Source organism: Kogia breviceps, chromosome 18 (genome assembly GCF_026419965.1).
Source record: "Kogia breviceps isolate mKogBre1 chromosome 18, mKogBre1 haplotype 1, whole genome shotgun sequence".
Lineage (NCBI taxonomy): Eukaryota > Metazoa > Chordata > Mammalia > Artiodactyla > Physeteridae > Kogia > Kogia breviceps.
This window is the reverse complement of record NC_081327.1, coordinates 46,392,414-46,416,723: the sequence shown is the minus strand read 5'-3', so window position 1 is coordinate 46,416,723 and position 24,310 is coordinate 46,392,414. Positions and strand designations below refer to the sequence as shown.

At 60.7% G+C, this 24,310-nt stretch overlaps 1 protein-coding gene across 6 annotated transcripts in view; it reads left to right on the top strand.

Moving 5' to 3' along the window:
- Positions 1–23,650, top strand: part of BCAR1 (BCAR1 scaffold protein, Cas family member) — a 35,964-nt gene extending 12,314 nt beyond the window's left edge. For 3 of the 6 annotated variants that reach the window (XM_059043731.2, XM_067020124.1, XM_067020122.1), the window contains exons 2-7: positions 10,370–10,981; positions 16,147–16,308; positions 16,468–16,584; positions 17,480–18,577; positions 19,366–19,455; positions 22,652–23,650. In XM_059043731.2, the coding sequence (XP_058899714.1) occupies positions 10,370–10,981; positions 16,147–16,308; positions 16,468–16,584; positions 17,480–18,577; positions 19,366–19,455; positions 22,652–23,164 (2,592 nt within the window). In that variant the 3' untranslated portion in view covers positions 23,165–23,650. Of the gene's footprint in view, positions 1–570; positions 789–3,702; positions 3,864–8,845; positions 8,938–10,369; positions 10,982–16,146; positions 16,309–16,467; positions 16,585–17,479; positions 18,578–19,365; positions 19,456–22,651 lie in introns of those variants that run through there. The other 3 variants (XM_067020123.1, XM_067020121.1, XM_059043729.2) reach the window with 3 other exon arrangements.
- The last annotated feature ends 660 nt before the right edge of the window (positions 23,651–24,310 follow it).

Genomic DNA, 24,310 nt, shown 5'->3' with positions numbered 1-24,310 from the left:
ATTACAGGGACAGCCGCGGTCCCCAGCTTCCCTGCTGTGTCTTCATATCCTGGGGCTCTTACACCGAAGGCCTGACCAGAGTCGGTGCGGTGGTCGTATTATTAGTTTTCTGCCAGCTGGGGCATGCCCCTCTAGATGCAGATCTGAGTCGGACTGCCGTATGGACACGCGTGAAATGCCCCAGGTTGGTGGGCGGGGAAGGCCGACTTGAGGCTGGTGCCTCCGGGGCTGCAACGGCCACGGGGGGAGGAGGGCAATCCCGGCAGTCTTCCCAGAAGAAGAAGGCTTAGGCCTTTGAGGAGGGGCGCGTTCTCGCCCACGGTGGAGGGCAGGGATGGGCGTGCGGAGAAAAGGCGATATCCCGCGTGTCCGGCAGGCGCCTGGAGCCTAGCGCGGGTGCAAGGGTAAGGGGTGGGGGACGGTCCCCCTGGGCGGCGCGTGCCCGCGCGCTCCCGCAGGCTCCCGCAGCCACCCGCGCCCCCGAGCCGGCGGCTCATTTGCATGGGGAGCCCGAGCGGCCAATGGGCGCGCGCGGCCGGGCATGCCGGGAGCCGGGCTGGGCTCGCCGGCCTCAGCGGCGGTGGCGGGCGGGGCGAGATGGGACCGGCTCTGTGCGGCGACGGCGACGGCGGCGGCGGCAGTGGCCGGCGAGGTGGCTGAGGCGGCCGGACCAGGACCCGGGCGGCTTCGGGGCTCTTGGGAATCCGAGAGCGCGCGGCGCGAGCAGTTCGCTGTGTTTCCTGCGGGGAGCCGGGGCCCCAGGCCGACCCGACACGATGAACTACCTGGTGAGTGCGGCCAGTGCGGCCCGGAGTCCACTCGCGGTGGCCGGGACGGGGTCCCGGGGTCCCAGGGAGCGTCGGCCGAGGTCCGCGTACCGGCTTGGAGGCGATCCAGCTCTACCCGCGCCCGGGACGGTCCCAGGCGGGAAAGAGTTAAGTGAGTGGCATTTCCTGCCGGACCTGCGGGTCCTGGGAACTACGGGCCTCTGGAGCCTCTGCGGGGGCGTGACCGGGCCCGGGTCCGAGGTCCTGGAAAACCCCCCTTTTGCCCTGGGCCGGGGCTCCCGGAGGCCAGGACTGCGGAGGATCCTAGAGCCTGCGCGCCCCGGGGGTGGCTGGAAGGACCGGACTCGGGGGCCGCGGGCCGGTAGGAGAGTTCCTGGATCTGGGAAAGTTGCTGGCCGGAGGCCCGCTCTCCCCCTGCCGGCCGCTGCCTGCTGGGTGACCTTGGGCCTGTGAGCCCTGTCTACGAGCCTCACTTTCCATCGTTACGAGGAGCGGTCCGAGGTCCCTTGGACCGTGAACTTACAGGGGCGTGAACTTCCAGGAAACAGGGTGGCGGTCCGTGTGTTTTAGAGTGAGGGCTGGCCATGCCCCCAGGTTAGGGGTTGAGGGCTGGGTGAGCAAGCGCGGGTGTCCACGGAGAAGTTAATAATTAACCCCCGGCCCGCCCGCGCTGGATTCCGGGACCCAGGACGGGAGCTTCTCGGTTATTACCGACCGTGGTTGCAAAAACGGTTGTAGGAGCCGGGTCTTGGCAGGGGAGTCCAGGGCCACGCCGCGATCCCGGGGTCCTAGCCTCCGCGGGTAGGGCGTGGGAGCTGGGGAGGGGCGGGGCCGCTGCCCGGGTGGCCGCGGCCCGGGCGCCCAGCCCCTCATTGCTGCTGCAGAGCCCAGGGCGGTGTTGAAGGATTTGGAGAAGCTGAGATTTGCTGAGGGCCGGGCGTGGTCGGGGGGGTGAGGGGGTTAGAGTCTGGGGAGGTGTTGGGGTCTCCCATCCATCCCTCAGTAGGAGCAGTGGCTCCCTAACTGGTCTTGAGTACAGGGAGTTTATTTCCTTGGCAGTCTTAGCATGAGGAAGAGTCGAAGTTGGGAGGTACTCTCTGGGTTTGCTGTGCAGATTTCAGCCTGGCCGGGAGATGTTCCTCGTCCCCCTGGGCTGGGGGACACGCCTCCCACCCATGACTCTTTCCTTTCCAGGGTGGAGAGCTGATGGTGGGAGTGGAGGGATGGCAGGGCTAACAGGCTTAGAAAAGCAGGAGAAGGGCCCAGGTGCAGGTGGAGACTGGCAGGAAGGGAGGTCTGGGAGGACCTGCCGGCAAGCTCTCCTGGCACTAGCACCCACCACCCGCTTGCCGTGGGCAAGGAAGGAGTCCTTTAGTTGCCGGGTGGAGGCAGGGCAGGGCAGCCCCAGCTTCTGCCAAGGCAGCCACCCTCAGCTCCCGGTGACTTTTAAAAGAGGGTGACTTTTATGCTTGTGCTGAACGGAGGCGTTAGCGTTGTGGGCTGGTGTCATCTCCCCAGGCTTGGGCAAGGGATTGAAGTAAGGGCAGTGCCACTGGGGAATCCTTTCTAATCAGGAAGGGCCCCCTGCGGGTCATACAGATGGTACCAATGGGGAGACTGAGGCCCGGAGAGGGGCAGTTACTTGTCCTCACAGAACCGTATCCAGAACGTCGTCTCCTGGTATGGCCCCATGCTCTAGCCATGTGCTCCCCGTGCTCTGGGATTGGGGGTGCTCTGGCCCTTGGGGTGCTGCCATGCTCTACTGGGGCTGCCAACTTGGTGGGGTCTCTCTGGCTCCAGAACTGTGCCTTAGTAGCCCCCTCCTGGCCTCCAAAATTCTTTTAGGAGATCCCACCACCCTTTGTCTCTCAGGCCTGGAGAACTCCCTCCACCCTCCCCCAGGAGCCCACAGCCAGTTGGGGTAGCCAGAACCAGCCAGCAGGTGGAAGGGGGAGGAGCAGTGTTAGAGTCATGCTTGGAGGGCAGGGTGTAGGGTCAGGCGGGACAGGGTCGTTCTCCAGCAGACGCTGGCCAAATTCCTTCTCCTCTGGATCCTTAAGGCCCCCAAATAAGGGGCTACAGAGTGGCCTCCCTCCAGGGGTCAGGCTGGGCCCTCTAGCACAGGGGAGAGGCCCTGACTCCATCTCTGTCTCATTGTGCTAATTTCCTCCCACCTCTGAGTGAGGAGTGGGGCAGAGTACCAGCCTGCCATGGAAGGAGCTCAGAGCGTGGAGGGGGCGGGCCCCGTCTCAGTCCCCTATTTCCATTGCGCATCCTGAAGTCAGGGGCTTGGTGCTTTTTTTTGAGCTGGAGAACCCTGCTTTTTGTGCCAGTGGGTCCTCCTCCATCCCTGCGGAAGCAGATGGTGCTGCTCTAAGGGCTGCTGAAAGTTATCATTTGGGGCTGGAGGGGGGCAGAGCTGAGGAGGCTTTAGATGTCCAGGTGGGGAAACTGAGGCTTCGTAAAGAGTGAAGTCCCTGCTGTCCCACCTGGGCTTCTGCCTCTGCCCCTCCAGTGGCATATCTGGGGCTGGCCACGGTGGGTTACCAGGGCCTGGTGCTGTCCCTGAAGTGAAGGTCAGCCTCATGCTGGGCCCTCTGCTGAGAGAGCAAATCCCAAGACTGGACAAGCCGGTCTACTCAAACATGTCTGGGGTCTGCCAGCCTAGGTCGGTTCCCTGGGCTGGGTGGCAGTGGTGACGGTTCTAAGGGGTTGAGGACCACTCCCAAGCTGTCAGAAGTTGGGGTGGGCTGGAGGGTGGAGGGCTCCACTCTCATGCCACCCACATGGGCTCCTTGGTGCCCTGGCCCCAGGCCCACCTGTTCCCACCATCCGAGGTGTGTTGGGGGCTGCAGATGCCATGTCCTGCAGTAGGAGGGCCCCCTCCCCATGCCACCTCTCTTCCTCTGCCCAGCCTCGCAGGGACAGTGCCTGGGATGCCCTGGCAGGAGTGGGGCCAGGGGCCTGCTTCGACCCAAGAGCTGGGCACAAAGACATCTGCTCTTGCCACTGTAGCCAAGGCCAGCTTGGGTCTCCTGACTGTCTGAGGGAGCTGCTGGCGGTGGCCACCCACAGGTGGGTTTTTAGTCCTTTGTTCTGTAGACCTGTCCTCTGGGTGCTGAGTGTCAGGCATGGGGCTGAGGACCCATATACGGCCCCTGCTCTGTCCTCTGAGCCTCAGGCACTGCCAAGGCAGGCAGGGAAGGAGCCACGCTCCCCTTGTCCCCTTGGAGTTGGAGTGGCTCTGGAATGGGGGGCTCATCCACGCTTGTCACGCTGAGCACTGAGGACTTGAGCCCAGACCCTGGTCACTCAGTTGTCCTGGGAGAATTACGGGGAGGGTGATGCCAAGGCCGGCTGTTGTGGAGTTCCGCCCAGGATGAGGGTGTGGGGCCGTCTGGGAAGGGAAGAGGCACTGCCCTCCCACCCCATTGCAGCCGGGAGGCGGAGCGGAGGATTATCAGGACCCTGGCCAGTGGGCCCGTAGCTGCTGCCCCTCCGGCGGGACTCCCAGGGCACAAGTGAGCAGAGGTTGTGGGTGTAGACTGCCACTTGGGCACACGTACGTTGGGCCTGTATCCAGTGGCCACGGGGGCTCCTTGGGACAAGCAACCAGAATACCCCAGAAATAAACTTGGCTCAGGTTTGAGATGGTTCTTTGTATGAAGAGAACTAGAGTTTCCCTAGTGACTGCTGTGGGGGGGGCTCTGTGCCTGGGGCTGGGGTGTGTGTCGGGGTGGGGGACAGAGAGGGATGGAAAAGCCCTGTGAAATTTCCACTCCTGGCTTCCGTGGAGCTAAGCAGTACCCTGGGAGCCACCCAGCTGCACTTTTCATACAGCAGATCTGCCTCTGCCACTTCCTGACCATGACCCTGGCGAGTCAGGTGACTGTTGTGCACTTCAGTCCCTCCATCCGTAGGTGGAGGCAATCACAGTGTCTCACAGGGTTGAAAGAGATAATTGAGGTGCATAGAAGAGCCCCGCTTCTCACTGCCGGCATTGCCGTCATCACTGTGAACGTGTCAGTCTCCCCACCGCCGGGTAGCACCGTCCCGCAGAGTCGGGGTTTGGGGATACCCAGAGCACATCCGGGGCTCTCTGGGGCAGCAGGCTGAGGGAAAACCCGTCAGATGGCCGCTGACACGTGCCCATTGGTGGCCAAGGCCCAGCTGCTCCGTGTCTGAGGGCCCGGGTGAGTCTGGCGCACACAATGAGGGCCATTCTCAGACCAGGCAGGGCCGGTGGGGCAGCCCTCTCAGCTCCCATGTGCAACAAGCAGGGTGTTGTTCTGGGCGGGCCTGACTGGCAGGCTGCTGCCCGGGGAGTGTTGGCATCGGGCAGGGGGCTCTCCTGTGTCCCCTCCCTCTGGGGTGAGTGAGCCCCAAAGGGCCTTCCTGGCTTTCTCAGGCGCGGCCGCACGGCTCCCAGGGAGGGCAGGGCACCACCTTCCGCAAGGGGGGCTTTTGCCTGAACCCGCCCATCCAGCAGCCCCACGCTCAGCCCTGCTCTGGGCCAGGCCTGGCGTGCATGTGCGGTGGAGGGGCGTTCCATGCTGGAGCAGACAGTCCCCTCCCATTCTGGGCACCCGGATTGGGGGCACGAAGTGGGCAGTAACAAGAGGTGTTGATCAGCACTTCGAGGTGGGGGCAGTGAGGTATGGGTGCCCGGGGAGGGACGTGGGAGCTTTCCTGGCCGGGGGGCGGGGGGGCAGCGACACCCAAGTCACGTCCTGAAGGAGGAGTCGGACACAGCGAGAGGTTTCCTAGGGTCGCGGGTGAGGTGGCCAGAGACTCGGGCGAGTTAGCAGCAGTCTCCGTGGTGCCTTGGACCCAGATGGCTGGCAGAGTTGTCCTGGACTGCGACGGTGCCCTGGTGGTGTGCCCCTCCCAGAGGTCACAGGTCTGTCCTCTTGTGAGCCTGGGGGAAGCCCTTGATTGGCCCAACAGTGAGGAAGGCTGGAAAGCCAGGTCCTGTGCAGACTGGGCCCCTCTTCCAAGCTGGGACAAGACACTGGGTCCTGGGGAGCATGTCCAGAGCAGGAATGCTCAGGTGGTGTGGGTTTTGCCTTCTTCTGCCATGGCATGCACCATTTGGATGGCATTGACTGAGCTCTCCCTGCAGCATCCCAAGGCATCCCGCAGTGTGACTGGCCCCAGCCTGCCTGCCAGTCCAGGGCCACAGTCCTGTCTCCCCTCCAGCCTTTCCGTAGTTCAGCGTCTGGGCTCATGCCTGCCCTCTGCCCACATGCCCTTCCCTGGCTGGTTTCATGGTCGCCTAGTTTTTGTTCTTCATGAGTCACCTGAAATGTCCTCCTTGGGGAAGGCCACCTCTGACCATCCTATGTGTAGTGGCCCTGTTGCACATGCCACATTTCCCCCTGTCCTGGCAAATCGTTTTGTGCCTGCCTGCCCTGCTGGGATGCAAGCCCTGTGCAGACAAGGGCCTGGGCGACCTAGGCTTGCACCGTCTTGCAGGGCCTGGCCCAGCACCTGGCAGAGGGCAGATGCCAGGTGAATCCTTTATTAAACAAAAGAACTTCCCTATGAAACCAGGATGGTCACCTGAACACAAGGGATCTACCCAGAGGCTAAGGGACTTGCCCAAGGTCCCCAGCAGTGAGAGGGAGAGCCAGGCCCAGGTCTGGTCTTAGCTGCTGCTCAGCACTGGAGGGAGGAGGAGGGAGGAGTGTGTCAGGAGCAGCTGGAGAGGCTTAGGGGCCCAAAGGGGCGGGTGCTTGGCCAGCTGGAGCGCTGCGGCGCCAGCAGTGCCCAGGACTGCGGAGAGCCTGCCTCTGGGGCTCGGGGGGGTGGGGTGGGGAAAGGGGCACCAGCTGACGCAGGCAGAGGAGCTCCTGGTGCCAGGCGCCTGGTGCCACGTGCCCACCCTGAGAGGTGCTTCCCAGCCTGGCTCCGGCCGCCCCAGACTATACAGTTGCAGTCGGAATTGGCCTTGACTGCTTATCGAGCTCATACCCAGGAGGTGAGAGCTGGCCACCCTGGGCGCGGGAGGCCCCAGTAGCTCCCTGGGCAGCTCTCCTGGGTCCAGGGGACCCTCCCTCCACCCCCTTCCCCCTCCCTCTGGACCTTGCCCTTGGCAGAGCTCTCCAGCCTCCCTGAGAGCCCAGCCCTGCCCAGCAGGGCCTGGCCGAAACTCCTCTGCCAGCCTTCCATGGGCTGCCCTCCTCTAAGAGGTGAGGGGCCTCTGAGGGGCATTCCCCTCTGTCTGCACCCTGCCCCCTTTGACTAGGCGGGAGGGGAATTTTCCTGTGACTCACTCTGCTGGCACTTCCTGTGGTCACCAGGGCAGGGGCTGAGGGGACCCAGAGGGGTGGCTCTGTGTTCTGGGGTCATTGGGGGAGGGTGGGTTGGGTGTCCCGCCCCCCCGACGGGGTGTGATTCCTTGAGCAGGCTGCAGACCATATTTAGGAAACTTGCTTTTCCTGCAGGCAGCCTGGGGATGGGACCCATGAGTCCAGTGGGCAGCAGGGCAGCCCCCGCCCCATCTGCTCCTCCCGGGGCTTTGGCCTCTGACCTGCTTCGGCCTTGTCCGTCGCATCCTGCCTTGGAGCCGAGGAGGTAGTCCACTGTTTTCTTTTTCAGGGAGTATATTTTTTCAACCCCCAAACCAAGAAATGCTCGTTAAATACAAATTGAAAATTTCTGAAAAACAGGAAGAAAAACCATCCCCCATTGTCTCAAACATTACCCTCTCCCCATTTTTTTAAGTTCAAGTGACATTTTATTGAGGACTCATGTATGCCTCAGTGCACTGATAACTGTCCTAACCGTGGTGTGGACAGTGTTGGCACCGCCAGCAGTTCCCAGGGCCCTTGCCCTGGCGCTCACCTTGGTGCAGGGTGAATTCACGTGCTCTGCTCTCTGTGCGCTGCCTGCCTGGGCTGGCTTCTCCCCTGGGCCTTGTCCCTCTTGGCTCCCAGCTTTCTGGCCTCTGGCTCCTTCTGAGCTGCTCTGGAGGAGTGGGTTTCCCGCCAGTTCTCCCCCGAGTCTGAGCGTGCAGTCCTGGGCCTGGAGCACGCCCTGCCTGCCCAGGCTTCCCCCGTGGGCTGCCGTCCCCCTTGACGGTGTTCCAACCTCTTCCCTAATTCTCACTGTGATGGGCAGGGGAGACGGAGCTCAGAGGGGCTCCTTCTGGCCCCTGATGCTGGTGTGGAGGTGGGCCCTCCTAGACTTGGGTGAGGCCTCACCCCAACTTCTCTCTGCCCCCAGTTGGAATCCAGGGGATGAGACCCAGGCCCACGTGGGAAGGGTGGTCCGAACCCAGGGCCCATTTCCGAGTCAGATCTAGACCAGGCTCTGCATCTTCAGTCCCCAGGAGACTCAGAGGAGGGCGACCAGAGCTGAGGCCTGGCCGGTGGGGCCGGTGCCCAGCTGGCCTGGCACTGTCCTCTCCACAGGCCTGGCCTTCCCACCCAGGCTCCTGCTTCACTCCTGCCTTCTGTCTGCTGGACTGACCTTGGCCCTCTGGCTGGGGCCCCCTTGTGATATCTCTGGGCCCAGGCTGAGCCCTCACCCACTCAAGCAGCAGATGCCAAGGACTGAAAACGGGGGGCGGGGGGCTCTCCACCTGGTTCTCTGTCCCCGGTGAGGTCCTGGGCCTGCCAGCACAGTGCCTGCCAATGCTGGGGTCCTCGTGTCTGTCCCCACAGCCTCGCCAAGGCCTGCACAGGCTGCTGGGCTACTGGGCCTCTGCACGGAGCGTGTGTCCCGGCTCCAGGAGGGTTTGCTGACTCACGGAGCCCATAGCAGCAGTTCTGGGGTGCCTGTGAGAATTAACAGGAGAATTACAGGAGTAAAGAGCAGGGCTGGGCGTGGGGTGCTGTCCTGTGGCCGTCCTCAGTCTGTATGGGACTGCTTCCTTGTTTTGCTTTATTCTCCCCATTTATTCCTGATGCCTGTCTCATTCCCGTCCCTCTTCCAGAAGCACCCATGCAAATGTAATGTGTCTGCAATCTGTCCTTGGACAAGTGTCTGTGAAAAATACATAGAGTCCTTTTGTAGGTATTCGTAACATTTACGTTAAGCGTTCTGGGCTGTAGATCTCCTGTTTGTTCCTCTAACTCGCGAGGGTGTGGCTGCTGTTCCTTACCGGACACCTGGGCACCTGCTGGAGCACAGAGCAGAGTCACAGGTCTGTCCCGCTTTGCTGGCTGGATCCCTGAACGTCCTTTGTGGCCGTCTTGGCCATTCTGGTTTCCCCTTCAGAAAACTCTTCATATTTTATTGGTTTTCTGTTGGTGTTCTTGTCTTTTCCTTGCTTGTTTGTAGGACAACCTCCAGATTCTAGATCAGTGACTCTTGTCATTTGGTGGCCTGTCACCCTGTCAGCTTTCTGTTGTTCCCCCACCCAATTGAAACCATTCACTTTGATGAGGTTGAATCCATCTCTTTGTTTCTGTTGTTGTTACCTTACGTTTTGTGCTTTTTGTGGTCTTTTTTCCTAGGGTTTTGTTTATAAATTTTTTCCACCTCAAGGTCACAGAGATGTTCTCCCACAGTTCTTTTCTTTTATCAGCTCTAAGGTTATAACTTTCACATTTAGGTGTTTGATTGCCCTTTGTTTATAACATGAGGCAAAGTGTCCAAATTGACTTTCCTTCCGATGGTGAGTGAGTTTTCCTAGTAGCATCTCGGTTACAGCCCCGCCCTCCTCATCGCAGCGTGGTTCCCGGCCGCTGCTCCCTGTCCCGCTTACGGGTTGGAGTTGTGGCCTGTCCCCAGGCAGGAAGGAAGTGCCTCTTTGCATTTCATTTTCAGAATTGACCTGTTTATTTGTGGACCTCTGTTCTTCCGCTTAATTCTAAAAGGATTTTTTTCCTTTGGTTGAATTACTCTCCCCCCCCCAAAAAAAAGTTCGGCTGTCATTTTTATTGCAGTTGTAACTTATTAAGTAAGCTTGGCCCAACTGTTAGATTTTCTCCTCTGGAGTCTTTGCTTGATTAACTCCCCGATAACTTGTAGTTTCTGTTATCTGGTGACGTCTTTTCTGTGAGGTTCCCTCCCTCCTCAGCACTGTTGATTCTGCTCGTTTGTTGGAATCTGTACGTAGATGACATATGGTCTGCAGATGATGACTGTTCTGTCCCTCTGTGTCCCCTTGCCACTCTCGGGTCTTTTCCTCCTGGCTGATTGCACTGGTGGGGCAGCGGGGAGCTGAGTTGAAGCAGGGAGGGTGTGCGTCCTGTTTTCTCCCCAGGACGTGGCAGCCATTATTGTCATTATCGCTGCCCTCCCCAGTGTTAGGTCCAGCTTATAGCGTGACTCCGGGAGTATTTTGTAGAGTATCTTGAGTGCCATCCTGGAGTGCAGGTGATGGCTGTGGTCAGGAGGATTTTGAGACACTACCCAGGCTCATTTGAAAAACTGCCGGGATCAGCTGGGGCTTTTCGCCAGGGGCAGCGGGGCCAGAGGCGCGGAGATCTCGCCAGACCCTACTTCGTTCCTTTCTCGGTGCCAAGGTCAGGTGCCTCCCCAGCCCTGGAGGGGGCGGGAGCTGGGCGGGACACCGAGCCCGCAGCGCACGTCCTCCTGCCCTCACGCCCACCTGTGTCCTCTTCCCCCAGAACGTGCTGGCCAAAGCCCTCTACGACAATGTGGCCGAGTCCCCAGATGAGCTCTCCTTCCGCAAGGGCGACATCATGACGGTGCTGGAGCGCGACACGCAGGGCCTAGATGGCTGGTGGCTCTGCTCGCTGCACGGGCGCCAAGGCATCGTGCCCGGGAACCGCCTCAAGATCCTGGTGGGCATGCATGACAAGAAGCCCGTGGGGCCCGGCCCCGGCCCGCCCGCCAGCTCGGCCCAGCCTCAGCCCAGCCTCCACGCCCCAGCAGCCCAGTACACACCCATGCTGCCTGCCACGTACCAGCCCCAGCCGGACAGTGTCTACCTGGTGCCCACCCCCAGCAAGACTCAGCAAGGCCTCTACCAAGGCCCTGGGCCCGGCCCCCAGTTCCAGTCTCCCCCGGCCAAGCAGACAGCCACGTTCTCCAAGCAGATGCCCCATCACCCGTTTCCCAGCCCAGCCCCAGACCTTTACCAGGTGCCCCCGGGGCCTGGCAGCCCTGCCCAGGACATCTACCAGGTGCCGCCTTCCGCTGGGATAGGACACGACATCTACCAGGTCCCCCCATCCATGGATGCGCGGAGCTGGGAGGGGACGAAGCCACCAGCCAAGGTAAGGCCTCCCTGGGTGGCCAGGCAGCCCTCCTGGTGGGTTTTGGCCGGGCCCAATTTTTGGATGCAGCAGGGCCCAGCCAGGCACCCTTGCTTGGGACCTCCGGGGCTCCAGCGGCGGCTCCGTGTTTGGTCTGGGGTCGAGGTGGGAGGTGAGCGTCTGGGGAATGTGTTGATATGTCTGCTGACGTGGGTGTGAGCAGCCCGGGAGGAGACATCGAGCTGGCCTTGGACCATGAGGTGGCCTTTAGCTGACAAGCCCCAGTGGAAGGGTGTCGGCAGCAGAGGACACAGCCTGTCAAAGACTGTTGTGGCAGGTGGGGCCTGACCACGGAGGCCTGAGCAGCAGCTGGGAACGGACCCCCAGGGGCCTGGAACCTTCCTGAGGGCGGAGGGTGTTGGGTAGGAGTGGCCTGCCCAACCATGTCCTGCTGAAGCCACGCTGCCCAGAGGGGAGGGTGCAGGGAGCCCGGGAAAGGGGAGCTGGGAGGCACCTGAAGGGGAGAAATGGAGTATGGGGCCCAGGGCTGCAGCTGGGCCAGAGCGGCTGGAAACCCAGAAGAACGGGCTGGATGACAGTGTCGTTTCTGTCTCACAGAGCGCGGCTGGGGGGGAGTGGCGTGGCGCTGGTGGGCACCTCCGAGACTGTCCGAGCCTGTGGCTCCTCCTGGAGCATCGGTGGCGGAGGGCAGGCCCGCCGTCTGTTGCTCTGCCACCTCGTCCCGGGGCTCGCGGGCCAGGACAGTGGCCGCGTGAGTTCCAGCCGGCAGAGAAGGGAGGAGGGGACGAAGGGGGAGAGGCCAGCCAACGCGTGCCCAGGGGTTCCCACGGTCCCCCTGTGGGTGCAGCACATCTAGATCCAGACGCACCCAACGCTCTCCTCTCCTGGGCTATGTCGGTGGGTTGTGGGCACCTGCAGGGTGACCTGCTCGTGACTCCTAGACCACGGGGAGGACACTGCCTGCGGGATTGTAGGGTCGCTGTGAAAGGGGCTCTCGTTCAAGTCCCTTGTGGGCTGTTGCCAGTGGGAGGCTGGGCCGGGGGCGAGGCTCTGAGCCCAGCACCTCAGCTCCACGCAGACCTGCGTATGTGCCGTCACACCCAGGGCTGTCTGCCTAGGAAGGAGGCAGGACCGGAGTGTGCCATGTCTAGTGTAGAGCAGCCGGTGTCCGAGGACACTCACCGCGCGGCGCTGAGCCTCTCCTCAGAGCCGGCCCAGGGCTCACGTGCCAGCTGGGCAGCGGTTCAGCATGCAGTGTTGCCCTGCCCCGCCACAGGCAGAGCTTGGAGCAGGAGACCTGGGTACAGGCCATTGGCTGGCTCAGGGTGGGACTCCGTGGACACTGGCCACCAGGGGACTCTGGCTCACTGGCTCCACTTCCCTACCTGCTCCTTCAACCGCCTGGCCAGAGACAGGCCAGTGGCAGAAGTGAGCCATGCTGGACTGGCATAGCCCAGACTGGGCTGCTCCCAAGATGGCTTTTGGGGGGGAGGAGTGACCGGTGGTAAGCCTCGGGCCAGGCCATAGGCCATCCCTCGGCACCCGTGCCCACACGCAGCTCGCATTCTGCACACTCCCCAGGGAGGCGTGCCCTTCCCCTCTCCATCCTCTCCTTTCCCGAGTCCAGGCAAGCTTGTTTGTGTGCAGCTCCAAGGCCAGGACAGGCAGTGGAAGCCCCGTGGCCCAGGAAGCAGCAGTGAGGCCTTTACTCCGGGCTGTGGATTTGAGCCCACGTTTTGGCCATTGGTACTGTTTCCCTCCCATACGAGGGGCTTGCTCTCAGGCTGCTTCTGGGCTCACCTGGCTGGTGAGTGCTCTGCACATGCCCACTGGTGGGATTGCCTAGGCCCTGTGTCCCTGAGGACCCAGACCGGGCTGATGGCCCCAGGAGGAAAGCTCTGTGTGCTGGGACCTGGTTGCCCTCCCCTGAGAAGCCTCATGGCTCCTGGCCTGGACAGTCTCGATTGCGGCTGCTTTTATTTTATCGTCCGTGAAAGTGTGCTTGCTTGTCACAGGAATGTGTAATGTATGAGAAGGCCTGGAGATGAGCTTCCCCAGTCAAGAGGGGATGGCTGGGGGATTTCAGCATGTTTTGTCTAGCGGGTTCCGTATTCATTTTTCACAGATTTGTACACATACTTTTGCATTTTGAGGTTGTAAATCCAACATCAGATATCAGAAGCATTTTGGGTCCCTGAGCGTGATCGTGACGACCACCCCCGGTTTTGCTGGGTCGCCCCTTCTACTGGGGGCAGGCTCCAGGCGATTTCTAACGGCAGTAAGGCCGTAAACGTCTTGGAGCGTGCATGTGTGCCCACATTTCAGGCTGTGCTTTCAGAAGCCTGGGCAACTGAGGCCACTGGTTCCAGGGCTGGAGGTTGGCTCTGCTGAGGAGAAACCCTGCCAAGACTGTGGGGTGGGTGGGTGTGGCCTTGGGTCCAGGAAAGCAGAGGGCGAGTGACAAGGTTGGTGGCCAGGAGGGGTCAGCCTCCTGGAGCCTGGGGCAGGGGGGCCCGTGTGGCTGCCGGGGGGAGGTCAGGGCCACATCGGGTGTCAGCACCCTTTGGGGCTGGGTCATGCTTTTAGGGAGCTGGGGGCAGAAGCACGTGGGGCCCCCGGAGGAGGAGGTGTTTTGTGAGGTCACTCTTGGGGGAGCTCTGGGTCAGGGCTGCAGCTGTGCCTGAAGGAACAGCTGTGGCACTGGGTCAGGCTGGGGGAGACACAGCTTAGCTCAGCCTTGTTCCTTCTGGGAGGACAGGAGCTTGGGAGGGAGGGGACCCACATCAGGCGTGTGCCTCCGTCCCCCGGGATCCCCAGCGGTGCTCCGTTTTCTAGAGGAGGAACCCGAGGCTCTGGGGGGGGGGGGCGGTGACAGAGAGAGCCGGCCCGGGTCACGAGGGGAGATGCCCATTACGCAGAAGGGGGACAGGCGGACAGGCGGCCCGGAGGTGGCCAGGGGCCGAGGCAGAAGGCAGCGGGCGGCCTGCCCCGTCCCTGGGGTCTTGGGAGCCTTCAGCCTTCCTTCTCACTCCTACAGGCGCCCCGCTGAGCCCGCCCTGCCTGGGTCTGTGTGTCCGCGCGTGCGTCTGGCAGTGGGCATGGTGCGCGTTTTCCCTGCCTCTGCGCGTCTGTCTTCTGCACCCTTGAGATGTGTGTGGGGGAGAGCTTGTGGGTCTCGGGCTGGGCTCTGTGTCTCCTCCCAGACTCTGGCTTTGTCCCCCAGCCCCAGGGCCTCCAGGTTCTGCTAATGGGGCCCCAGGTGTGGCGTAGGGTGGCCTGTGATTAGCGGGCTCAGCGGCTCTCTGGGGAGTTGGTTTCCCTAACGAGCTTTCCCCCGCTGGTGGCTGCCTGCCTTTTTCTCTAACAGAAAGCATCTGTTGGCCGGTATGGCTGCTTACTGTCACTGACTCAGCCGCGTGAGTGGCCAGCTGCCCGCGGCCCAGGCCTGGGGTCCGGCCCCAGCACCCTTCCGCCTGCGCCCCGCCCTCTCTCACCAGCGTCGGGGCGTGGAGAGGGCGGCACACACCCCTCGTCACATACCCCTCGTCCTGGGCTGGGTCCCCACCTGCCTTCTGGGGCCGGCGGGGCCTGGAGACACCTCAGGCCTTGCCTCAAGGCCCCGCCAACCTGCCACGTCCCGCCAGCCACCGCCCCCCCCCGCCCCTGCTGTTGGCAGGTTCCAGGGTCTAAAAATAGCTCTGGAGGAGACTCAAGTCTGGGGCTTGAGGAGAGAAATGAGTCTGGGAAGGGCCGCCAACACCACTCCCAGACACGCCGTGGGTGGGGTGCAGCGGGCCTGGAACACCCCCTGGTGGCGCTCACGCCAGCAGCTGACAGGGAGCCCGCTCTGCCCGCCTGCCCGGGAGGCGACCAGGGGCTGCGTCAGCAGGAGGCTCCGCCGCGCCCTGGGCTGATCAGAAAGTGATGGTGCCTGCACTTCAGCGGGGTCGTTGCTGCTCCTGGGGTGCCCTGTGCGTGCACACAGCCCGTGCCCTCCGGGGCCCACGGGCCTGCAGAGCCGGCTGTTGGTGTCCTGGGGGCTGCGCCAGGCCCGGGACACAGGGCTCTGGGGATGTGAGCCCAGGGCCGGCCCCGCCTCCGCCTTTGCTGTCCCCAGGGATGTGTGTGGGGAGCGCCTGAGTCACCGCTGCCCCCGACCTCCCGTTTGATTAGGGAACAAAAGGCCTTTTTGTCAGAGAAGAGCTGAGCCAGGAGCCTTGTGGAGGAGGTGTGCGCCGAGCCGGGTTAGAAGATCCTGCCAGCCCCTCCTACAGGGCTGACCCCTCCCACAGGGCCGGGTGCCCACAGGGAAGGAGGCTGCCCACCCAACACTGCCTTCCAGCGGTGCGGGCTCTCACCCTGCACCTCGGGACAGGGGAGGGGCACCAGGGAGGAGAGGGCCTGGCCTCCTCTCTGAGCCAACATCCCCCCACGAAGGCCTTATCCTGTTAGGTGAGGGGTGGTCCCCGTGGCCCCGAGGGTGTGCTGCGGTGGGGAATACAAGTCTCGGTTCTGGTCTTGGTCAGTCCCTCACACCCACATACAACTTGCCAAAACAGCCTCCATCCTTCCGTTTGCGGGAGAGCCGGCCCCGAGGGATGGCCCCGTTCTCAGGAATCTCCCCAAGAGCGCTGGGGGGACGAGGAGGGCAGGGCTTGGAGCCCCCAAGCCCTGTCAGGATCTCCTGTAGGCCACCTCCTCTGGGTCCAGCCCAGGAGGGCACAGCCCATCACTGCCACCTCCATCTGTCCTGGAGCCTGAAGGCGGCTGCTGGGTCCTGTGGTAGGGACAACCCCTTGCTGGGCAGGCCTCTCGGAGGAGGATGCAGCTGGAGGTGCCATCTAGCAGGGGCACCTCAGTCAAGGGTGGCCCCTCCTCCATCAGACCACATGTTCTCTCCTCTGGAACCTTCTGGGTCTTTCAGCTGTAGAGACCACTTCTGTTTCCTGCCAGAACCAGACGGCTCCAAACAAATAGTGGGGGTCCTTGTATTCCCCACGTGCTGTATTTCACCGAAGAGAGAGAGGGCAGGGAATACGAAGGGATGCCGACACCCTTGCTTCTGAGCCCCCCCTTGGGGAGCTCCCTTACGTATGTCCTGCTCACCTCACGGGGCGGTGGAATCTCTCCAGGGCCGGTGGTGACGGTTGGCTGTCTGCCCCCAGGTGGCGGTGTCCACCCGCGTGGGGCAAGGCTATGTGTTCGAGGGCCCCCAGCCCGAGCAGGACGAGTACGACATCCCACGCCACCTGCTGGCCCCGGGGCCCCAGGACATCTACGACGTGCCCCCTGTTCGGGGGCTGCTTCCCAGCCAGTACGGCCAGGAGGTAGGTGTTGGGGCCGGTGGGCATGGTGGGGGGTGCATGGAGAGCTGGGCTTTCTTCGCCCCAGCCTGGGTGGTCCTGGGGTAGAGCCGTAGGTTTCTGCTCTTTCTGTCCCCTCAGGTGGCCCTGGCACTTGTATTACTGCACCTTTTCTGCCCTCAGGTATATGACACACCCCCCATGGCTGTCAAGGGTCCCAATGGCCGGGACCCATCGCTGGACGTGTATGACGTGCCCCCCAGTGTGGAGAAGGGCCTGCCGCCGTCCAACCATCATGCGGTAAGCATTTAGCGGATGCTGGGCCCTCACAGGCTGAGGCCCGATCTGTGCATGGGGTTCTGGGTGTGAGTGTGTGTGTGTGCCCTGGTCTGGGGACTCGGGTCAGCAGAGCCAGGGGCATCGAGAGACCTGCCTCCAAACCCTGGCTCTGCCCCTCACTTGCTCTGTGACAGAGGTGGAAACTGAGCCCCTCTGAGACTCAGCTTCCTTGTCGGTAAGAGGGTCCCTTGGAAGGCCTTCTTCAGGAGGTTTTTTAGAGGATCACACAGGATATCAGCAAGGTGACCACAGGAGTTATCCAAACCAGGATACTTCTGAGAGTGAAAGGAGAATGACGAGATAGTTATGAGGGGGCATCAGGCGCAAACCAGGACCGTCCTGGGCAAACCAGGGTGTCGTCACCCTGAATACAGCCTGCACGTAGCCCAGCCAGGTAGGTACCTGCCACAGAGTAGAGAATACGCACGTGGTGGTGATGGTGATGCTGGTGGTCACGTGGGTGGGGATGGGGGTGACGGAGGTGACGGTGGTGCTGATGGCAGCGGCGGTAGTGGTGTGATAGCTGACCGCTCGCTGAGCGTTTGCAGGCACGCAGTGAATTAGCTCCCGTAATCCTCACAACAAAGCGGTGAGGGAGTTTTCCCATCTTATAGGTGAGCAAACAGGCACAGAGAGGTGGAGTCACTTGCCTTAGATCACACAGGTAGTAAGCAGTGGGGCCAGGATTTCGAACTCTGGTCTGGCCCCAGAGTCGGGCTCTCAACCGTAACCTGCGTGGATAAGAGCCATGACAAATGTGCACGCTGGGCGGTGTCTGTGTGTGTGACGGGGTCCTGCCCGTAGGCTCCCGGGTGGGCAGATGGGCCGGCAGCCTTGACCTCTTCTTGGTCCCCAGGTGTACGATGTTCCCCCATCGGTGAGCAAAGACGTGCCCGACGGCACACTGCTGCGCGAGGAGACCTATGACGTGCCCCCCGCCTTCGCCAAGGCCAAGCCCTTTGACCCGACCCGCCACCCGCTGGTGCTCGCCGCACCCCCTCCGGACTCGCCACCAGCTGAGGACGTGTACGACGTGCCGCCCCCGGCTCCTGACCTCTACGACGTGCCCCCTGGTTTGCGGCGGCCTGGCCCGGGCACCCTCTACGACGTGCCCCGCGAGCGGGTTCTTCCTCCCGAGGCAGCCAACGGCAGCGTGGCCGACGACGGTGTGTACGCGGTGCCCCCCGCCGCCGAGCGGGAGGCCCCAGCCGACGCCAAGCGCCTGTCGGCCTCCAGCACGGGCAGCACACGCAGCAGCCAGTCGGCCTCCTCCCTGGAGGCGGCGGTGCCAGGCCGTGAGCCCCTGGAGCTGGAGGTGGCCGTGGAGGCCCTGGCACGTCTGCAGCAGGGCGTGAGCGCCACTGTGGCCCACCTCTTGGACCTGGCAGGCAGTGCGGGCGGGTGTGGGGGCTGGCGCAGCACCTCTGAGCATCAGGAGCCTCCGGCACAGGACCTGCGGGCTGCTGTGGCCGCTGTCCACGGGGCCGTCCACGAGCTGCTGGAGTTTGCCCGCAGCGCCGTGGGCAACGCCGCCCACACTTCGGACCGCACGCTGCATGCCAAGCTTAGCCGGCAACTGCAGAAGATGGAGGACGTGTACCAGACACTGGTGGCCCACGGTCAGGCCCTTGACGGTAGCCGGGGAGTCCTGGGGGCCACTCCCGAAGACCTGGACCGCCTGGTGGCCTGCTCGCGGGCTGTGCCCGAGGATGTCAAGCAGCTGGCCTCCTTCTTGCATGGCAACGCCTCGCTGCTCTTCAGACGGACCAAGGCCTCTGTCCCAGGGCCTGAGGGGGGTGGCCCCCTGCACCCCAACCCCACCGACAAGGCCAGCAGCATCCAGTCCCGGCCCCTGCCCTCACCCCCCAAGTTCACGTCGCAGGACTCGCCTGACGGGCAGTATGAGAACGGTGAGGGGGGCTGGATGGAGGACTACGACTACGTCCACCTGCAGGTGGGTCCCGCTCCACCCAGGTGCCCCGGGTCCTCTCGGGGCTCTGCCTTTGCCGCCGTGTCGTGGGCACCCTGATTCCCCCCCCACAGAGGGCTCTTGTGGCCAAAGGAAGATGTGGGCCCCAGCAAGGCCTTGGTGAGGCCCTGTGCGCTCCTCACTTGGCCCTTCCAGGCCACAGGGGTCCCCGGAAGCCCATCCTCAGCCTGTCTCAGGCCTTTGGACCCATGTGGCCCCGACATCAGGGATCCTGCGGTGCCAGCCAGGGAGGGGCCCTGAACACCTGCAAGGTTAGGCATTTGGAGAGGTGGATTCTGAAGTACAGGCAAAGACAGAGATAGTAGCAGGTGTGGGGGAAACAGGCAAGGTGGTCGGTAGGTGGGGTGGGGTGGGCCTCTGAGCAGAGGCCAGGGTGCCAGCTGACTGGGCATCCCGGTGAGTGGCACTCCGGGCTGAGAGCCAGCAGGTGCCAAGGCCCAGTGGTCAGGGATGGGTGGGCAGACCCTGTATGCTGAGGGGAGGGGCCTGGATGTGATTCCTGCCATGGGAGCTGGGGCAGGGAAGATAGACGTGGCCGTGTGGAGTGTGCCGCCTAGCCTCTTCCCGGGAGCAGGAGATGAAGGAGGCCTGGGAGAGCCGCTTCCTCCGGAAGCTGCCCCCACCCTGGGCCTGAGGCCACAGTGGGAGCCTGGGTGCAGCTGCAGCGCCACCTGGTGGCCACTGGTCTCACTGCACCCCGCTGGGCCTCTGGGGGCTTCTGGCTCAGCTGCATCCTTGTGTCTACCCTCCAGGGGAAGGAAGAGTTTGAGAAGACCCAGAAGGAGTTGCTGGAAAAGGGCAACATAATGCGGCAGGGGAAGGGCCAGCTGGAGCTGCAGCAGGTGAGGACACTCAGGTTCCCCAGACTCTCCCAGCACAGGCGTCCCTAAGAATCTGTCTCCTAAGCCGAGCCTCCCAGGACCCTCCCTGCTCAGCCCGTCCCTACTCGGCTGCATGACGGTCTCCGTGTGTTCGTTGGATTTATGTTTAGGTTATTATCAGAGTAATCACGGTTAGGTATCTCAGCGCACACAAAAAAGTGTGAAGATGGAAAAGAAGCCACTCACTCTCAGGGGTGGTCACCGTGCTCTGGGGCTGGTTTCCGGTCTTGCTCCTGCCTTGGAAGGGGCCTCTGTCCGTGTTTGAGATGATACTTTGTGAATAGTTACATCTGCTTTTATCTCAAGATGTTTCCATGGCATTAAATATTCGTCATAAGTTGTTTTTGTTGTTGTTGTTTTGCGGTACGCGGGCCTCTCACTGTTGTGGCCTCTCCCGTTGTGGAGCGCAGGCTCCGGACGCGCAGGCTCAGCGGCCATGGCTCACGGGCCCAGCCGCTCCGCGGCATGTGGGATTCTCCCGGACCGGGGCACGAACCCGTGTCCCCTGCATCGGCAGGCGGACTCTCAACCACTGCGCCACCAGGGAAGCCCATGAGTAGTTTTTAAAGTTAGTCTACATCTATTATGGTTGAATGTTTACATTGTACCCAGTTTTTCTTATTGTAAATAATACTACTGTGTTTATCTAAGGACATGGGATTTTCTTCATATTTTGGCTTGTTTCCATAGAGTAGGAGAGGGATTTTTTTAAAAAATAAATTTATTTATTTACTTACTTATTTTTGGCTGCGTTGGGTCTTCGTTGCTGTGCACGTGCTTTCTCTAGTTGCAGTGAACGGGAGCTACTCTTTGTTGCGGTGTGCGGGCTTATTGCAGTGGCCTCTCTTGTTGCGGAACACGGGCTCTAGGCGTGTGGGCTTTAGTAGCTGTGGCACATGGGCTCAGTAGTTGTGGCTCACAGGCTTTAGTAGTTGTGGCACGTGGGCTCAGTAGTTGTGGCGCACGGGCTTAGTTGCCCCGCGGCATGTGGGATCTTCCTGGACCAGGGCTCGAACCCGTGTCCCCTGCATTGGCAGGCGGATTCTTAACCACTGCGCCATCAGGGGAGTCCGGGATTTTCTTTTTTTAAGGGAGTTTTATTTTGATCATGAAGATTTAAAAAAATTAAAATATAGTCTAGTACAAAATAAACACAGAAATATCACCCGGAAAGTTTTCCTCACCCCACCTTCCCTGGGCATGGGGAAGGATGGTGTAGTAGAGAGCCCACCAGGTTCACTCTGAGACCCGGACCATGGTGTGCGTTTTTCAAAGCCACGTTTCCCCAGCTGTCAAGCGGGAAGCGTAGTTTCATCTGTCTTGGGGTTGATGTGAAAATTAAATGAGTAAACAGTATGTAATGCTTAGGAGGTGCTGGGCGCATAGCACATGTTCCATAAAGGTACAGATGTTAATAGTTACATATGTATGGAATCCCCACTGACTTAGGAAATGGGCATGTGCTCTATCTTCTTTGTCTTCCTCTGGACTGTTGCAGCATTTATTTAACCAGTCCCGTGTTGGTGGACATTTAGTTTGTTCCCAGAGCTACTTTTGTAAACAAAGCTCTGCTGACTAAATCTCTTCACATATCTGGTCAGTCACTTAGATAAATTACTAGAAGCTGGAATAAAAGGAATGTGAGTGAGAAACTAAAGATCTAGAGTTCCTAAGCGAGGGACATCAAGTACAAATAAAATACAGGAACATAAAATACACTGACAGGGACGTTTGTCACTCCATTTCTGCATCAGTGAAAAATCTGGAAACAGCCCCTGGCAGCCACCACCAAATACCTCACAGTAGAGTACTGGTTGAATACAGTGTGAGCATTTGTACAGTAGAATATCGTGTAGCTACCAAGAATTTGTCAAAGAATGAAAAAGACCCACTGAAGGTAAAACAGAACAAAAATGAGTGTATTCTCCCGCTGGACAGGAGAGCCAAGCAAGTTTCACCAGGTAGCCTACGAGGGAAAGAAAGAGGGTTTCACGTGCTAGGAAGGGACAGTTTCAGGCTGGTTTGCTAATTAAAGTAAAGCCTGAATCCTTGGTTAGACAAGTTCCTGAGTCCCTGAGTCTGTGTGCACGGCTGGTCCCAGCGACCCAGTCAGAACCAGCTTGTGGTGAGGACGTGTCAGTCCACACCGCTAGGCAGGGCTGCTGCTGGTGGAAACTTTTACCACATGCTTTATACATTCTTACTGATAGGAAATGAATGACCCGTTGTTGGGTGATACAGGTAGGCTATAAAATATTATATATTGTGTGTTTCCGGTTTTCTAATTATGAAGGAAGTGGGAATATTCCTGTTTAAAGGAAGACATCTTTGAGGAATATTCACCGGTTTGGGCTGTGAATATTTGTTTTCTGAAATTTGCAAATACCATGACCTTTTTGCTTTTGTTTAAAATTCTTACTATGGGAAATTTAATACATGTATAAAATTGAAGAAAATAGTCCCCCAGGTACCCACTGGAGAAAAGGAACCCCGGGTACCATTCACCACCCAGCCCCAGCCGTTCTCAGCACAACTAATCCAGTGTATGTAGCCCCCTCTCCCGATCATTTTGAAGATGTTACATCGTTTCATCTGCAAGTACCTCAGTGTATATTTCTAAAAGACGATTTACCAGAGATTAACAGATTTCTGGGTCCCTGGGATTCCAGTTGATAACTATCTTTCTTTCTGCGTGGTGTCTTTGAATCTTTTTACACTGCATATGTTAAGGAGAAAAAAAAAATTTTTAAGTTTTCATTTTGAAATATTTGTGGATTCATAGAAAGTTTGAAGGAAAGTACAAAGCAGTGCTGTGTCCCCTCCTCCCAGTTTCCCCCAGTGATCGCATCTGAAGTCGCTAGATAGCAGCACCCAAACCAAGAGACTGCCTTCCCTCCCCCCGCCGCTGCTCAGCTGTTCCCATTTCTAGCATTTTGTCATTTCAAAAACGTTCTATAAACGGAATTATTTGAGATTGGTGGGAAAGTTATTTGGAGACTGTCCAGAAGGCAGGCCCGGGATCTGTGCTCGGCCAGTAGGACAGAGGTGGCCTGCTCCCCTGCCCACTGCCTGAGCTTTGTCACTTTCCAGAAGGGCCCCCTCTCTGTCCCTTTTGCTCTGAGGCTATGGTTTTCACTCTGTTCTCCCTCTTCCCCAGCTGAAGCAGTTTGAACGGCTGGAGCAGGAGGTGTCACGGCCCATAGACCACGACCTGGCCACCTGGATGCCGGCCCAGCCCCTGGCCCCGGGCCGGACGGGCGGCCTGGGGCCCTCGGACCGGCAGCTGCTGCTCTTCTACCTGGAGCAGTGCGAGGCGAACCTGACCACGCTCACCAACGCGGTGGACGCCTTCTTCACCGCCGTGGCCACCAACCAGCCCCCCAAGATCTTCGTGGCCCACAGCAAATTTGTCATCCTCAGCGCCCACAAGCTAGTATTCATCGGGGACACACTGTCACGGCAGGCTAAGGCGGCCGACGTCCGCAGCCAGGTGACCCACTACAGCAACCTGCTGTGTGACCTCCTGCGCGGCATCGTGGCCACCACCAAGGCCGCCGCCCTCCAGTACCCGTCGCCTGCCGCCGCCCAGGACATGGTGGACAGGGTCAAGGAGCTGGGCCACAGCACCCAGCAGTTCCGCCGGGTCCTGGGCCAGCTGGCAGCTGCCTGAGAGCCGTCGGCCAGAGGGCAAGGGGAGGAGGGTGGCGATGGGCCCCAGAGAGCCGCCGCGCCGCGGGCGTGGGGACAGGCGACCCCAGCTCCACCCGGGCCTGGTGCCCCAGACTGTACGGGGGTCTGTGTATATTTATGGCGGGGCCGGATGTGGGACGGTGCCTCCTCCAAGGAGCCCGAGCAGAGCTGGGCCCCGGAACCCAGGCCGGGAGGGGCTGGCCGTCGTTCCTCAGCGTGCTGGTGGCCCGGGGGGCCCAACGTTCGGGGCCGGGCTGGGGGCTCGCAGACCGCTTGACCCACACGGCCTCAGGTGATCCCTCGGGCTGACCAGCCCCATGAGGGTGCCGTCCCCCTGGCAGGGCAAGCGTGGCTGTGCTGTATTCTCTCTGCACCAGGAGAAAACCCTCAAAAACTATTTTTCATTACTGATTTTCCAATCATTTGACTAATAGTCTACATTTAAATAAAATTTAAAAAATGCAAAGCATTCTCCTGAGGTGCGAGAGGCAAGAGGAGCTGTGAGTGGGAGGGCAGGTGTTTGCCACTCTGGATGCTACAGGTGGAGTCACGGGTTGAGATCTGTGGTGAGGCTGTGGGCCGCGCCTCGGGAGGGTCGGGGGAAGGTGGGTCCCTTCAGAAGAAAACGAAGCCTTGGGGAAGCGGGGCTGGGCCGGGAGCTGAGGTGGGGGGAGCCTGGGCGGCTGGAGGGAGGCTGAAGAGTAGCCGTCAGAATCCAGGGCTTGAGGCCAGAAAGGCTCAGCGAGAGCACGGTGGCCGAGGCGCAGCCGCTGCCGAGGTTCGATGAAAATCCAACATGGCCCCTGGGCAGGCGGCCGAGGCGAAGGCAGACGCAGGGTGATGTGCGGGTGGGAGCGGCTCCAGGAGCCAGTGAGCCCTGCTGGGGCCCCTGGATCCCGAGGCAGAGAGCGCCCTGCTGGGGGCACCGCTGGGAGATGCGCTGTTCCACGCAGAGAAACTTGCTTTCACAGGCCTTATCCAAAACTTGGCTCTTAGAAAGAAGCTCTTAATTTCAGCTTGTGGAACTTCTGCACAAGTGTCCCATTTGAATTACACATGGACTTGGACTCCCAGTTGGGAGGTAGGGGACAAGAGGGGCCCTCACCCTGGGTCAGTGGTCCCCTTC